We start from the raw sequence: 16,905 nt of genomic DNA on the forward strand, positions 1-16,905 counted from the left end.
TCCTTCATTAATGAAACAGTAAACTTAAAAGCTTCTATAATTGGATAACGCAGTGGCACAGATTCGGTCACTTCATCTCTTCTGACTTCTGAGGCAGTTCACTCCTTCAAAATAAAACGTCATGGCATGTCAGGAACGTGAAGACAGGAAATGTATGCTCCTGGGCTTCCACTGTGTGCGGTGTGATCCACTCATGTCGAGAGGAAGCTTTGATGGCAGTGAATGGGGTACTAATGAGTTGGGCTTATCAATGGCTGGTCTGTATTCTGTCCTCCTAATGGCCTGAACTGTTGATGCCCCATGTAAACATCTCAGCCACTTCCCAGGCTCAGAACTGGTTCGTGGTGGGCTTACACTAGTAATGTCCCTACCCATTATACATCTGATTTGCCATGAAGGAAGTGGCTTGGTTTTATTTTCTCTTCTAGAATAATCTATCTGCTTTTCAAAATAAGTCACTATGTGGCAAACACAGTAGGTGGGGCCTTTGGGGAATAATCGGGGCAGAAGGCAGCAGTGTGTTGAACAAACCTTCAGTTAAAAGCTTTTCACCTGTTGAATACCAAACGAATCACACATTTCTTTGTAGACACACAACTGCAGAAATAACATTTGTGTGTCTAAACTGTCTGTGGTGCCACCTAAGTGTTGCACAGGCGGAGGGAGACTGTGAAAGCTGGCAGCTGACAGTAAATATGTCTCATAGTAGAACAGATTGAGACCAACTGTTGCTTCAGCGTAAAGCTCGTTATATCGGCTACTAATGTGACATTTTATCAACATGTTTGCAGTCTTACCTGGCCGGTGTACTGTGCAGTCAGGTATAGCCGTGTCTCCTTCCACTGAAGCCAAACTGTCTCCGTCAACAGACTGGGAGGAGACCTTTCCCTCAGCTCTGTCTCTCACGGCGCAATGTCAGAACTACACTAACGTGTTTACACCACAGACTGTGGAAAACAAGCTCAGCGGAGACCTCGCCGTCGACTTCCAAGCTCAGCTTTCACTTTCTGCGGACGTTTAGAGCTAATTTCTTTTAATTGTGGTTTACTTTTTCTTCTTCGCCAGCTTCCCCCTTTTCTTTCCTTTTCCTCCACTTGGACGCTTTGCGTCGAGAACAGCCGAATTTTGTCGGGAGAGAGGCGGACCAACCGAAACGCAGGACGACCGCCAGCTTCAAGCTACCCACCGCTCAGACGCGACTTCCGTAAAATTTCACAATAAAATGAAAGTCGAGCAGTCTAAGCTACTGCATTATTACATCGAATTTAATCTAAAAAGCTAAGTGTAAAGTTGGCCTTTTAAATGTAAATTTGCTGTTATTTCTGCATCGGTTGCCACAGATAACGAGAAATGCATTTCTAATAAACACTCTTAATTATAAAAAATTAATAAAATTAAAGCACACGGGAAATGGTTTATATTTTAGTCAGTGAGGTCCTGGTGTAAATATTCATTGAGAATTGGAAGTCTAAAGTCACGGGCCACTTTATTAGGTACATGCTAGTGCTTTGGTGGATTCCCTTTTCCTGTGTGAATTGCAGCCTTCGTTTTCTGTCTTTAGCTGACAGGAATGATATCTGGTGGTCGTCTACTGCTGCTTTAAAATTCAGTGCGCGGTGCCTTTAGAGATTTTCTTCTAGTATGAGCCTGAAGCAGTCTAGCCATTGTCCTCTGACATTAACCAGACAATTTTAATCCAGATTTCTGGATATTTTCAAACCTTTCTCTGTAAACCCCCAGACATGGTTGTGTGGAAAAATCCCAGTAGATCATCAGTTTCCAAACTACTTAGAGCAGCCTGACACCCAACAACCACAAAGTCACTTAAATCTTTTTTCTTCCCTATTCTGTTGTCCGGTTTGTATTTCAGAATGTTGCCTTGACTTTGTTTACCTGCCTAATGCATTCGGTGTGATGACATGGGAATGGCTGGTTAGATATAAGCAGCTTTTCCACAATAACGCAGCTGGTTAGTATATATGAGAGAATCAACTCAAAAGTTCTGTCTGTATTGTATTACCTACTCTGAACGTGTTTAATCATGCTACATGCATGCTAAAACAAACAAAAAAACCCGAAACAAAACAAAAAGACCAAAAAAATACTCAGCATATTATTTAAAAACACTAAATTAAACATCAACAGTAACAAAAACTAATGTAAAAAATAAGGATTAAAAAGAAAAACAAAACAAAGCATTGGTAACAAACTACACAGAAAAAATACAGTTTTACTTGGTTTTACATCAACTATAACCCGGAAAGAAAATTTCTAATCAAGATATACTCAGTAGTAGCAACACAGAAAGCTGCATTCAGAGTACCAAAGTCCTCTCTGGGACCAACATGCAGATATGCAAGAAAATTCTCAATGAAACACAGTAAAGATTTTCCCTTATTCTTAATGTTTAGAATAAACACTGAATCTGTTTCCTGTTACACCAAAAGTCTCCAGCTAACTTGACAAAAGTGAAAGCAGCACTGTCATTCTGCTGTTAGCCTTGCTGAGGCGCACTCTTTCCTTTCTGTGTGCAGCAGAAGTGTCCAACGGTTTATGCATTAAAACCCTTCACAAAAACACATTTTTATTTCTTTGGTTGGTCTGAATTAAAAGAAAAAGTCTTAACAATACACACATTAAGTAAAAGTTTTTATTTAAATCAGCATAAAAAGCAAATAAAAGAGACTAAACTTAAAAAAAAAAAAGTGTAATAGGCTACAATCAACTTCAAAAATATTGATAGAGCTGGATGCATATATTTTGTGAAGTTGAAAATAAGCACTTTATGAAAAATAGATATCGACATTGTAACCAAATAAACATACAGTATGCATTTCCCAATGTGGCTATGGTCTGTACATTTCCCCAGTGAGATATATATATATATATTTTTTTTTGTTTGTTTGTTTTTTTTAAAAGGACTTGAATGACTAATTGTGACAGCAGTACTCCATATGATCTATTTTCTATGACACATACGTTTGTGACAGGTTCTGAACGCCTTGAATGAGAAAACGCCCCCTAATAAAGCAGAAAATCAAACCACGTGTCTAAAACATCTTGCAGTCGGTCTTCGTCAGCTCAGGTTTTTAAAACAAATGGCACAGGAGTGCGACAGCGGCTCACGCCACAAAGAACTGCTTTCGTCTCCCTGTAAAGCAGCTTTTTCAGTACCAGACTTTGTGTGAAAGGTATTGTGCAACATTAACAAACACCACATAGTTTACAATAAAGTATGAAATGTGAGAAGAAATTCCACCGTGAAATGAACAGGACTGATAGGAGTGCTGATATTCAGCCTTTACAAATACAAAAAGACACTTTGGGAACATACTGGCTTTTAAACAACCTCGTGGTTTGATGCCAGAGAGCAATTTCGGGGTGATGGTAATTGCATGCAAGGTGGATTGTCGATCCCATTTTAGAGCCACTTCAGACATAAAGAGGAAGCCTGTTTGATTACATATACATCAGTGGTGGAGCAGAGAGTAGATGGGAGTCTGCGTAACAGTGTTAAATCTATTCCTGGGCTTCTTTGCCAGTCATCTTGTAGACCACAGTGGGACCATCGAGATGCGTGATAGTTGTGGTCAGATGGAGGTCTTCGCCGCTGTTCGCTCCGCCATCACCTGCACATAAAACATCATCATCACATTTTTCAGGACATCTTTAGTCCTTTTTGGGCTTTTTCCAACTTTACATTACTGCAGGCAGGAGTCTGTTGCATATCAAGCTGCTTTAGCTGAATTTCATTTACATAAACACTCTCAGCTTGCGCAAAGCAGAAGTGAAACTAGAGAGCTGAAAAAGTAAATCAAAACATGGAGAGTGAAGCTTGGAGAGAGCTGCTCCTCCCACGAGACCCCTTGACGCACTTCAGGGAAAGCTTCCAAACTTCAAACCCTCTTTTTCTCTCTCTCATGCCACTGACGTCAGGAGATGGATGGATGGTTTTCATTACTTCCTTGCTCTTCGCCCCACCCCCTCTCTTCACTGTTCCCTTCTTTTCCGCCTGGAAGGAAGCCTGGTGTCCATTAGAATCTCACTCTCAGGCCAAAGAGACCCTTCTTTCCCCTGGGAATCAAGCCTTTCTCACTCACTCCAAAAAACAAACTTTGGATGAATAGGCAGCTTTACAAGAGGAGACAGATACTTGCTCTCTATTAGACTGAAGTAAGAGCTACTGGGGGCATTAATAAAATCCATCCATCCATTCGCTTCCGCTTATCCTTTTCAGGGTCGCGGGGGGCGCTGGAGCCTATCCCAGCTGTCATAGGGCGAGAGGCGGGGTACACTCTGGACAGGTCGCCAGTCTGTCGCAGGGCCAACACACAGGGACAGACAACCATTCGCACTCACATTCACACCTAATGGCAATTTGGATTTTCCAATTAACCTATCCCCACTAACTGCATGTTTTTGGACGGTGGGAGGAAGCCGGAGTACCCGGAGGGAACCCACGCAAACACGGGGAGAACATGCAAACTCCACACAGAAAGACCCCGGCCTGATGGTGGAATTGAACTCAGGATCTTCTTGCTGTGCGGCAACAGTGCTAACCACCGTGCCACCGTGCTGCCTGCATTAATAAAATTCAGCTTTAATACAATGAAGAGAAAGGGGTTACGTCTAGGAGCAAGCAATAAAAACTAGCCTTATCAATAATTTATTGCCATGATTTGGTAATTTTTAGAGACCAAAATAAAAAAATAAAAAAGCGGGTTAATTATAAGGCAAGTAGAAAGGTGTACTTACCAGTGATGCACTGACCACTTGACTGCTCATCTCCATAGTGTTTGTGAGACGGTGCATAGAGAAACATGATGGCGAACACGTACAGATTCCACATACCGTAGATGCCAGTGAAGAAGGCGCTGTTCACCTGCACTGTGTGTTCTCCCCAGTGCCAGTGACCTTCATTCACCTGGACCAAAACCAAGAGAGATCATTTTTAATGATTTTGTCCTTTCAATGTCGTAACTGGCCCTTACTCTGAGACACAACAGATTCCGTAACTTTATGAATGAGACTCACCTGACTTATGATGAAGAAGATCACTGTCAGTGCAGCACAGGCCAGAGTGACCAGCATGAGGAATTTGAACCTAAAAATCAGACCCTAAAATGATGACAGTGGGATTACTTAGTAAGAAAACATTAAGCGTCACAACACTGTTAGGAGTGCATTAATGTGTGTGTAAGATAATAAAAAACCTAGATCTAAACACACTGGCATGACAAACTAACTAAACCGCAGACACACACCTCATAGTGAAGCTGTCTGGCCTTAGACATGGCAGGGAGGGACATCCTCTTGCCACTAATGTTGCGGAAGACTTGAAAAACCATGAAACAGAGGAAGAGAAAGTAGAGACACGCACAGATCCCTGCCACAATTATGAAAGCCATCTAAGGAAACTTGTCAAGGAAGTAAGTAGTAGTCGTCGTAGTAGTCGTAGTCGTACTACTAATAGTGAAAATAGATGAAAAGGTTCCACAAATTTAAACTTACAAAACACATTTTCACAATAATGTCTGAGGTGAAAAAACTTATAAAGTTATACTCATAAACCCACAACTCTATTCATGCAGTTATGGATCATTGTACAATATATTTTAAAGCAGCTAAGGTGACCAAAAAAATAAAAAAGGTTGTGTGCTGATGAATTTTACATCAATCAGATCGCCAAGCAAACAAAAATGGATATGCACACGTAAACACAAGAACCCTCAGCAATGCACATATGGCATAACTGAATGTTTCATATCATCATATTAGTCAAGAGAATACAGTTGCCAGTTTGTGCAGAAGCCAAGTGCAGTTTGGAAGCTGGCATAGTATCAATGAGGAAATTAATCTGTTCCAACAAATGAAGCAGAAGATCAACCATAACAATGTTTATTCATGCTAAACTCAGAAGTCATGCTTTGGTAATTTACTCTGCCATAGGGTCTCCACTGTCATCATTTCTCCCTAATGAATGTTCAACATTTGGTCATAAAAAGGATACAGCCAGCTCTGTTCCTATGTCCGAAGCCCAGATGCTGTAGAAGGGATTTTTCAGCTGGACACCTCTAAGGAGGAGAAAAATAAATAAATAAAAAAAACAAACATCAAGTATGACAGAAATCTTTTTTTATATACAGACACACTTCGAAGGAGTAATATGATAACACACAACCCATGGAAAAGAAAAATACTGGTACAATGCAGTACATTTAACTAATTTTGAACAATTAGCCATAGCAGTTGCAAATAAGGAGTGACTATTGTGGTTTGAAAAAAGAAATTATATAGTCTCCTGATGAGTATCTGGACTCAATTAATAGTGTCATGTAAATAAATCACAAAACTTGCATAGAATATGCTCATAGGAGTTAAAACGGGGCATTATCTAGGGCAGCGGTCCCCAACCTTTTTTGCGCCACGAACCAGTTTATGTCTGACAATATTTTCACGGACCGGTCTTTAAGGTGTCACGGATAAAGACCCAGGGAAACCAAGTTAAGCATAAAAACAATAAAATAAAAAAAAAGATAAAAATTCCAGAAATTCCCTCCCCCCCGGGCCTCAACTCTCGCAGCCTGGTACCAAACGACTGGGGTTGGGGAATGCTGATCTAGGGTATATCGATTGGCTAACAGCTTGTGAGTAACAAATCAGTAGCCAATGAGCATGCATTGTCTTCAGCTGTTATCAAATCAATCCATTCCCTGTACGTCTGGTTTCCAAACAGAGACCGCAAAAAACGCCCAGTTCAAAGGTTCATAAACAAGACTTTGCCAACCAATGAGTGAGGTCACGGTGGCTACGTCCATCTTTTATACCGTCTGTGGTTTGCTGTAAACGCACCTCTATAATGCAATGGACATACTCCGTTTTAATATGGTTATTTAAAACTGTGTTTAATGAAAACTTAGTCTCACCTCTCACACATGTCAAAGATAAAGAGGCAGAAGGAACCAAACACGACAGGTCCGACCTGCTTCCAGTAAATTGAGAAACGGTTCCTCTCTGTCTGGTCCTGAAAGAGAAGCACAAAACAGACAGATGTTTTTCACATTTCATCACTTACTGCATGCTACCTTCTCGAGGAATGGCCATGCTATAGATGAAACAGATGTCCTTTTATAAACACACCATCTTCATCAGAGTTTTTGATTTGTGATTGACTGATTGACTGGACTGCGATCTTAAAAATCAACTAATGTCTGTGCTCACTGTCACAGACATGTTAACCAGCAAATGTAGATCTCACAGTCAGTGGAGGGTAATTTCGAAACTATGATAACTTCTGATACTACGAAGACCTACAGTGGGGCAAAAAAGTATTTAGTCAGCCACCGATTGTGCAAGTTCCCCCACTTAAAATGATGACAGAGGTCAGTAATTTGCACCAGAGGTACACTTCAACTGTGAGAGACAGAATGTGAAAAAAAAAAATCCATGAATTCACATGGTAGGATTTGTAAAGAATTTATTCGTAAATTAGGGTGGAAAATAAGTATTTGGTCACCTCAAACAAGGAAAATCTCTGGCTCTCACAGACCTGTAACGTCTTCTGTAAGAAGCTTTTCTGTCCCCCACTCGTTACCTGTATGAATGGCACCTGTTTGAACTCATCATCTGTATAAAAGACACCTGTCCACAGCCTCAAACAGTCAGACTCCAAACTCCGCCATGGCCAAGACCAAAGAGCTTTCGAAGGACACCAGGAAAAGTATTGTAGACCTGCACCAGACTGGGAAGAGTGAATCTACAATAGGCAAGCAGCTTGGTGTGAAAAAATCAACTGTGGGAGCAATCATCAGAAAATGGAAGACATACAAGACCACTGATAATCTCCCTCGATCTGGGGCTCCACGCAAGATCTCATCCCGTGGGGTCAAAATGATCATGAGAACGGTGAGCAAAGATCCCAGAACCACACGGGGGGACCTGGTGAATGACCTGCAGAGAGCTGGGACCAAAGTAACAAAGGTCACCATCAGTAACACACTACAACGGCAGGGAATCAAATCCCGCAGTGCCAGACGTGTTCCGCTGCTGAAGCCAGTGCATGTCCAGGCCCGTCTGAAGTTTGCCAGAGAGCACATGGATGATACAGCAGAGGATTGGGAGAATGTCATGTGGTCAGATGAAACCAAAGTAGAACTTTTTGGTATAAACTCAACTCGTCGTGTTTGGAGGAAGAAGAATACTGAGTTGCATCCCAAGAACACCATACCTACTGTGAAGCATGGGGGTGGAAACATCATGCTATGGGGCTGTTTTTCTGCCAAGGGGACAGGACGACTGATCCGTGTTAAGGACAGAATGAATGGGGCCATGTATCGTGAGATTTTGAGCCAAAACCTCCTTCCATCAGTGGGAACTTTGAAGATGAAATGAGGCTGGGTCTTCCAACATGACAATGATCCAAAACACACCGCCCGGGCAACAAAGGAGTGGCTCCGTAAGAAGCATTTGAAAGTCCTGGAGTGGCCTAGCCAGTCTCCAGACCTCAACCCCATAGAAAATCTGTGGCGGGAGTTGAAAGTCCGTGTTGCTCGGCGACAGCCCCAAAACATCACTGCTCTCGAGAAGATCTGCATGGAGGAATGGGCCAAAATACCAGCTACTGTGTGTGCAAACCTGGTAAAGACCTATAGTAAACGTTTGACCTCTGTTATTGCCAACAAAGGTTATGTTACAAAGTAATGAGTTGTATTTTTGTTATTGACCAAATACTTATTTTCCACCCTGATTTACGAATAAATTCTTTACAAATCCTACCATGTAGATTCATGGATTTTTTTTTTCACATTCTGTCTCTCACAGTTGAAGTGTACCTCTGGTGCAAATTACTGACCTCTGTCATCATTTAGGGGGAACTTGCACAATCGGTGGCTGACTAAATACTTTTTTGCCCCACTGTAAATCAAGCTTCAGTAGTTGCAAAATTCTCTGACCTGTGACATCTCACATTTGATGATGCCTGTTCACAGGAGAAACAGGCTCCATCCATTGATTTCCAAGAAATAGGAAAAATACCAAATATTTCATCCGAACAACATTAGCAGTACATTCAGTGAGTGTGAGGTAGATTTGTGACAGACAGGTGAAGGACACACAGAAATACAGATTCTTTGATTTGTTAGTAAATGTTCTGTCCTTATTGTGCGTCCCTTTGCCCAACTTGACAGACAGCTAACGGTTCCAATGAACATTGGAGGCGGAAGTAAGTTTAAGGCTTTTTACTTCGTCAGTAGTTCAATGATTGACATCCTTTTCTTCCCGTAAAACTAAAAACAAACACAAAGTAAATGTCACAAGATGTCTTTTCCTCTTTACACACACTTCTAGGATATGAACTATACTGTTATATAGTATGTGTAATCAACAGTGACTCAGTATTGATCACAATACAACTTAGCGAGTTTAGCTTCCTCAAAGATAAACATAGCACATGAAATAACTGGTTTCTAAACAAATCTATGTAATAGAAATGCACCAAATAAACTTGTAAACATGTTGTACATTAATACTCACAAGCAATAACTCTCCAAGGCAGAAACGTTTTAAAGAGCAACAACATATTCTGCAGGCTAACAAGCGACCAGCTTCCTGTTTCCTCTACCCACAGGAACACAGAAAAACCCCACCAAAATAAAAGCTGGTGAGTATTTCCACTATGACCAGCAGAGGGTGCTGAAGAGAAAGAACCTATGCATGCCATAACACTCCCCGTCTGGTATTGTAAAATACCATTATGAACCAACTGAAACATCATAAACTGCAAGATTTTACAGATTATATCTGAATACAATGTTTACCATCATGACACACATACTTCTCAGTCCTTTGGGGACATCAATAACACTGTCTCTGACACAGGTCTCAGGTAAGTATTAATAGTTCCATTTCTCGAGACCCTCACTTCAATCTTCCTGACCCTGCCATCCTTATCCGGGAAGATCTGGTTGACAAGTCCCATTGGCCATTCATTCCGCCTCGCTTGTGCGTCTTTGATGAGCACCAAATCTCCCACCTTGAGGTTTGTATGGTTACGTTGCCACTTGTTCCGGCTTTGCAGTGTCCCTAAGTACTCCCGTCTCCATCTGGTCCAAAATGTGTTTGCAAGGTGTTGAACTTGCCTCCACTGCTGTCAATGGAGATCTTTCTCAATAAAATTTCCCGGAGGGGGAAGAGGAGTGCACACCTTCTGAGTGAGAAGCATGGAAGGTGTCAACAGGAAGGGTGTGTCAGGATCTGTTGTGATAGGAGACAAAGGTCTAGCATTAATGATGGCTGTTATCTCTGCCCTCTCAAACTGAAGAATCGACGCAGGGAATTGATGAAACTTGATGCGTCCATCGACTCAATCAGTTCAATGTGCACAGCACGTGTGCTAAGACACGTAAAAAGAACAGCCCACCTTCTGCTATTTGCCTGGCCTCCTCTTGTGCGCCTTGTGACCACAGACCAAGGGCCAAATACATCCAAACCCACGAAGGTGAAAGGAGGTTCGGTGCTGATACGATCAGAAGGCAGATCTGCCATTCTTTGCTCAGTTGCTTTCTTCCTAAGTCTGTTGCAGGTGATACAGTTGTGGATAATCTGTTTGATTAGCCTCCTTGCTCCTGTAATCCAATATCCAGCAGTACGGACTGCACCTTCTGTGAACACCCGTCCCTGATGCATTACTCGCTGGTGATGGTGTTCTACTATCAACTTGGCAACATGGCTACCACCTGGAATAATGAGAGGATGTTTCTCCTTGTAGTCGATGTTGGCGTGTTTGAGCCTTCCACCTATCCTCAAGAGTCCTTCATCATCACAGTAGGGATTGAGTTTTTGTAAAGAGCTGTGTTTTGGTATGTCTTTACCATTAGCAATACAGGCAAGTTCCTCCTCAAACATTTCCTTCTGCACACTTTTGATGACGACAATCTCAGCCTTTGTCAGTTCCTCTGCTGTGCGAGACTGTTTGCAATGATGCCATGAACTGCAAGAGGGACCTTCATCTTTGCTCTTGAAGACCTTTGCAATATGAATGAGCAAACTAAGGGCCTTGAGGAGTTTCTTCAAAGAGGAAAAACGTCTGAACCTTTGCGATCCAAGCAGAGACCCATCATTACTCGTGTGAGTGACAAAGCTGCGTATTTCATCATCCAACTCGGGGTCCACAAGGTCATAGGTTTCAGCTTCTCTTGTAACACTAGCTTGTAACAAGAAGGCAGGTCCTTTAAGCCAGGCACTGTCACCAAGCATGGCGGCAGGCACCGAGCGTGTGCCTATGTCAGCAGGGTTAGAGCTCGTAGGGACATAGTGCCATTGTTTTGGTCCTGAAATCCTCCTGATTCGCTGCACCCTGTTGCCAACATATACATAGAACCTCTTCGTCTGGTTGCTTATATAGCCTAAAACCACACGACTGTGTGTAGAATTCAACTGCCTCAAGATTTAGGTCCAGTTCACTTGTGATGACTTCAGCAAGCTCTGCAGCTAAAACAGCAGCTCCCAATTCCAGTCTTGGAATTGTATGAGCAGATTGTGGGGCCAATTTTGCTTTCCCTAGAACGAAGCCCACCTGATGGTTCTGATTTTCGCCAGTGGTCTTTAGGAAAGCAACTGCTGCAATGGCTTTAGTGGAGGCATCTGAAAAGATGTGTAACTCTTTTCTGATTGCTGTTGACATCGTAGCAGAAGCGTAGGTCCTTGGAATATGTACATTCTTGAGATTGACAAGAGATTCTTTCCATGTATCCCACTCGGCCTCTAGGCAGTGGAGTGTCCCAGTCTAGGGCCTCACTTGAAAGTTCTCTCAGCAGCATCTTTCCCTGGATTGTAACCGGTGAAGCAAATCCTAAGGGATCAAAAAGACCATTGATTGTAGCTAAGACACCTCTCTTTGTAAAGGGCTTCACTGTCTCTGCTACTCGAAAGGTAAAGGCGTCTTTCTTTAGGTCCCATATCAGACCAAGACTTCGCTGTGTAGGTGTCACATCAGTCTCCAGATTTAGCTCTTTAAGCCCCTTTGCACGGTCATCTGGAGAAAACGCATCAAGAACCTCAGAGCTGTTTGATGCTATTTTATGCAGGCGAAGGTTAGATGTGGCAAGCATTTCCTGTGCTCTCTTCATTAGATCAATAGATTCACTGGCTGTGGGCCTTGACATAAGCGCATCGTCAACGTAGAACTCCCTCTTAATGAAGCGTCGTGCATCTGATCCGAATTCCTCTTCACCATGAGCTGCTGCACATCGAAGGCCGTATATAGCTACGGATGGTGAGGGGCTGTTGCCAAACACGTGAACCTTCATTTGATACTCACAGATGTCATTGGCAGGATTGTTGTCTTCATGCCAGAGGAAGCGCAAATAGTTTCGATGGTCCTCTCTTACAATGAAACTGTGAAACATCTGTTCAATGTCAGCGGTTACTGCAACAGTTTCACGTCTGAACCTCAACAATACTCCCAATAAGCTATTATTGAGGTCAGGTCCAGAGAGGAGAACATCATTGAGAGAGACGCCATGGCACTTTGCACTTGAGTCAAACACAACCCTGATCTGATCCGGCTTCTGAGGATGGTACACCCCAAACGTAGGTAAGTACCAGCACTCCTTGTCCACCTCAAGTGGAGGAGCCAGTTCAGCATGGTCACGATCAAATATGTTCTGCATGAAAGCAAAGAAATGCCTCTTCATTTCAGGCCTTTTTTCAAGGGTGCGCTGAAGAGAGGATAAGCGTTTGACGGCCTGGTCGCGATTGTTGGGCAGCCACTGGCGAGGTCCCTTAAATGGAAGTGGCACCACCCAGCTGTTGCTGTCATCTATGAACATCTCTCTCTTCATGACCTCTAGGAACAGTTTGTCTTCAATAGAAAGGCCGATTTTGTTATCGTCCTCGGATGTATCAAAGATGGTGCTTCCAAGAGTGCATGCCTTAACTATAGGTGTTTCGGTGGTAGGGAAGGCTTTACGCTCAGACTTGGACCCATAATTCTCTTTGATATGAACCATATTTGGACATGGTCTGAAATAGGATGGGCGATTGTTCTCAAGCACATTAGTGTGATAGGCATCCACAGCTGCAGGCTTATGAGCATCACCTAAACAGACGTCACCAATGATGACCCATCCCAGGTCCAGTTTCTGTGCATATGGGGCATTGTGAGGACCGTTTCTATGCTGCCTCGCTTTGTGGACACTAAGTAGGTCACGTCCAAGTAAAAGGAGGATCTCAGCTTTGTGATCGAGTGGTGGGATGAGATGGGCTATTGGCCTTAGATGAGCATGTTCTGCTGCCACCTCAGGGGTAGGTATCTCAGCTCTGTTACTCGGAATGTTATTACATTCAATTATTGTCGGCAGCGTGACTGATGTGGCTCCGTCTAGTGACTCCACTACAAAGCCTGTAGCTCTTCTACCCATCATTTCTGTTGTTCCCGCACATGTACGAAGTGTGAATGGAGACTCTGACCCCTCTATGCCATAAACATCAAAAAACTCTGACCTGGCAAGTGACCGATTACTCTGATCATCGAGCACGACATAAGCCTTTGTCACTCGCTCTGGCTGCGCTTTTGGGAAAACCTTTACCAAGCAGATCTTAGAACAGGATCTTCCTCTCTGAGCTTCTCCACATACTTCAGTACAAGTCGATGTTATAGCAGGCTGAGTTGTCTCTTCTGTGCCCTCCCCGCCATGACCAAAGAGAGTTGCAGGAGGTGGTCCTGGATGAAGGGCAGAGATATGATTCCTGCTTTCACATTCTGTACACTTGATTGTTGTGCTACAGTTCTTGGCCATGTGACTAGTGGAAGAACAGCATCTAAAACAGATACCATTGTCCTTGAGGAAGGTCTTACGCTCCTCAATGGGTTTATTGCGAAACCCTCTGCAGCGCTTGAGGGGATGTGGCTTTTTATGAATAGGGCACTGCCTTTCCACATCACAGGTTTGCTCTCTCACGCTGTCTTGGCCAGCTTTCCCCTGTGATATTTCCGTCTTGTGAGCAGAGACCAAACCCTTATAGGTCTTCCTCACTGTAGTATCTGATCTAAAGTGGTCTGTTGTAGATGCTAAGAGCCTGAAGCCTGGATCATTGCGGGCTTGTGCCTCTCTGCAGACAAAGTCACAGAGAAAGGAAAATGGCGGAAAAATGACACTATGGTCAACTTTATACCTAAAACCCTGAGAGAGCCACTTTTCCTGGATATTGTGTGGTAACTTGTCCACAATTGGAGCGACACCACGTGCAGTGTCAAGATAGCTTAGCCCTGGGAGATAACCCTCTGATTTTGCTGCCTCAACCTCTTGCAGCAGGTCACTAAGCTCTCTCAGCTTAACAGGATCTTTGCTACTGACCTTTGGGAAGTTTGTAAGCCTGTCGAACAGTGTTTTTTCAATTATCTCTGGAGAGCCAAAACATTCCTCCAAACGCTCCCAGGCTTTGTCCAGTCCAACTTCAGGACGACAGACATGCACTGTCTTTATTCTTTTCACATGCCGTGCTGAGTCGTGCCCTAGCCATTTAATAAGGAGGTCCAACTCCTCACTGGGGCTGAGTTTTAGTCCACTGATTGCATTCAGAAAGGAGGATTTCCACGCCCAGTAATTTTCAGGGCAGTCATCAAACTTTGTGAGACCAGCATTAATAAGATCCCTCCGTGCCAAGTACCTTGCTATATCACCCACCTGAGCACCGCCATCTGGTAGGAGTTGAGGTATGACTCGATCAGGCGACCTTTCCCTTGTGCTCTCTGGTGGGTGCGGTGTTGAGTGGGGATAAATACCAGACTTTGGTTCCTGAGATAGCCCTGATGTTGGAATGGCTTTGTTTCTCATTTTGAACAAGTGAGATTCAACATATGGAGTACCAAAGCTTTGCCTGGGTTGAATCGTGGGCTTCAGCTCATGAACAGTTGACTCTCTATGCTCTTCCTCTGGTTTAGCACTCTCGGTTGGCTGTAGATGCTGCTCCACATACTGCCGTGTCCTTTCAGCAGTCTCTTCAAAGGCTGGTTTCCTTTCAGTTTTGACAGACTCCTCTGCTGCAACCTCAAGGATGCTGGCTTCAGCCATAGCTGCTGCTACCTCCTTTTCATACTGTAAAGTGTTCAATTTGGCTTCTATGCGAGCCTTTTAAATCATCATTTCTGACTCTATTTTGGCATAATCAGCTCGTGCGCGAGCTGCCTCCAGTTTAGCACGAGCTGCAGCAGCGGCTCGACTGGCTGATGATCCACTCGATGGTATAGAGGCCACTGACCTGGTCTCTAGAGCCGACAGCTGCGTTATTTCTTTTGTGACTTGTGTGTCCTCCATCCCACAATGCTGCTGTGTGGCAAGCGTAAGCAGTAGTAGAGATGAGACGTGCTGGCAGACGAAGTTGCTGTCTTTGATTATCTCTGCCTGCTGAGAAGCTGCTTTTTTACTGTTCTGTCCTTATTGTGCGTCCCTTTGCCCAACTTGACAGACAGCTAACGGTTCCAATGAACATTGGAGGCGGAAGTAAGTTTAAGGCTTTTTACTTCGTCAGTAGTTCAATGATTGACATCCTTTTCTTCCCGTAAAACTAAAAACAAACACAAAGTAAATGTCACAAGATGTCTTTTCCTCTTTACACACACTTCTAAGATATGAACTATACTGTTATATAGTATGTGTAATCAACAGCGACTCAGTATTGATCACAATACAACTTAGCGAGTTTAGCTTCCTCAAAGATAAACATAGCACATGAAATAACTGGTTTCTAAACAAATCTATGTAATAGAAATGCACCAAATAAACTTGTAAACATGTTGTACATTAATACTCACAAGCAATAACTCTCCAAGGCAGAAACGTTTTAAAGAGCAACAACATATTCTGCAGGCTAACAAGCGACCAGCTTCCTGTTTCCTCTACCCACAGGAACACAGAAAAACCCCACCAAAATAAAAGCTGGTGAGTATTTCCACTATGACCAGCAGAGGGTGCTGAAGAGAAAGAACCTATGCATGCCATAACAGTAAAACAATTTTAGACGTAACTACTGAAATAGCACTGTGATAAATTACTCAGATTAAAGATTAATTCTAGAGGATATTTGGACCTGTGCAGTTATCCAGCATAGTTTTGTGACTTGGCGACACAACTTGTGCCTCAGCACTCCATAACCTCACACTGTAACCACTCTAGCACCTTTATGGTTCCTAAACACTTAAAGTGCAATAATACCACTGACAGTTGATCACTGAATGTCAAGGAGGGAAAAATTAAAAACAGATTGGGCTACAACACTGGCATCCTATTACATAACCACACCCAAATTCAGTGAGCACTTTAGAATGACCCATTTTTGACAAATGTTTGTAAAGGCAGACTGACTGGCTAGGTGCTTAATTTTATACAACTGTGGCAACTGAGCTGAAAACACCTGAATTCAAAGATTAAGAGGTGTTCCTCAATACTTCTGTCCAGACACTGTACCCAGGATTAAGACGAAAATATCAACAGGCACCATCATAATATTGAGACTTCTCTGCAGAAGGACCCAAAAGGCTCATCATGCTGCTTTACATGAAGAGATCCTGCTGTATCATGCCACAAGAAGAGCTTTAAGGAGACGACGTGAATGTCTTCAAGTAGTTACGGTAGTAAGCTACTTGAATCCAGAAAGAAAGCATTGGGAAAGGACTGAAGTTTAATATTCAGCACAAGTTGACCAAGCTGAAAGAGTTCAGAGTTAATACACACCAGAGGTTATAAATGATGCCAAAAGGTGTGTCTATTAGATGTTGACAGGGAGAGATCTAATAAACTTTTGTGCAGCAGATACTTGGATGAGTAATAGCACGAAAAGGACAAGTGTAATTAATAAAGTCTGTGATATCTGCAGAGACCAACACCAAGGATTTGGAAGTTGTTTGGC

The 16,905-nt window shown here is 43.0% G+C and overlaps 2 protein-coding genes and 1 long non-coding RNA gene across 4 annotated transcripts in view; all 3 read right to left on the reverse strand.

The window, feature by feature from the left end:
• Positions 1-1,195, reverse strand: part of gng12a (guanine nucleotide binding protein (G protein), gamma 12a) — a 37,797-nt gene extending 36,602 nt beyond the window's left edge. The window contains exon 1 of the mRNA XM_026149128.2: positions 798-1,195. The gene's annotated coding sequence lies outside the window, so the exon portion shown is untranslated. The remainder of the gene's footprint in view (positions 1-797) is intronic.
• Positions 1,196-2,636: 1,441 nt separating this feature from the next.
• wls (Wnt ligand secretion mediator) overlaps positions 2,637-16,905 on the reverse strand; it is a 29,710-nt gene continuing 15,441 nt past the window's right edge. For both annotated transcript variants that reach the window (XM_026149440.2, XM_026149439.2), the window contains 6 exons: positions 6,927-7,024; positions 6,011-6,074; positions 5,265-5,408; positions 5,035-5,118; positions 4,756-4,924; positions 2,637-3,629 (listed from right to left, as the gene is read on the reverse strand). In XM_026149440.2, coding sequence (XP_026005225.1) covers positions 3,520-3,629; positions 4,756-4,924; positions 5,035-5,118; positions 5,265-5,408; positions 6,011-6,074; positions 6,927-7,024 — 669 coding nt within the window. In that variant the 3' untranslated portion in view covers positions 2,637-3,519. The remainder of the gene's footprint in view (positions 3,630-4,755; positions 4,925-5,034; positions 5,119-5,264; positions 5,409-6,010; positions 6,075-6,926; positions 7,025-16,905) is intronic.
• On the reverse strand, positions 9,222-9,643 carry LOC113010418 (uncharacterized). Its single transcript, XR_003270346.2, has 2 exons — positions 9,532-9,643; positions 9,222-9,284 (listed from the first exon to the last, which is right to left on the reverse strand). It is a non-coding gene; the product is annotated as an uncharacterized LOC113010418 (long non-coding RNA).

The sequence above is a fragment of the Astatotilapia calliptera genome, chromosome 18, assembly GCF_964374335.1.
Source record: "Astatotilapia calliptera chromosome 18, fAstCal68.1, whole genome shotgun sequence".
In the NCBI taxonomy this organism is placed as follows: Eukaryota; Metazoa; Chordata; class Actinopteri; order Cichliformes; family Cichlidae; genus Astatotilapia; species Astatotilapia calliptera.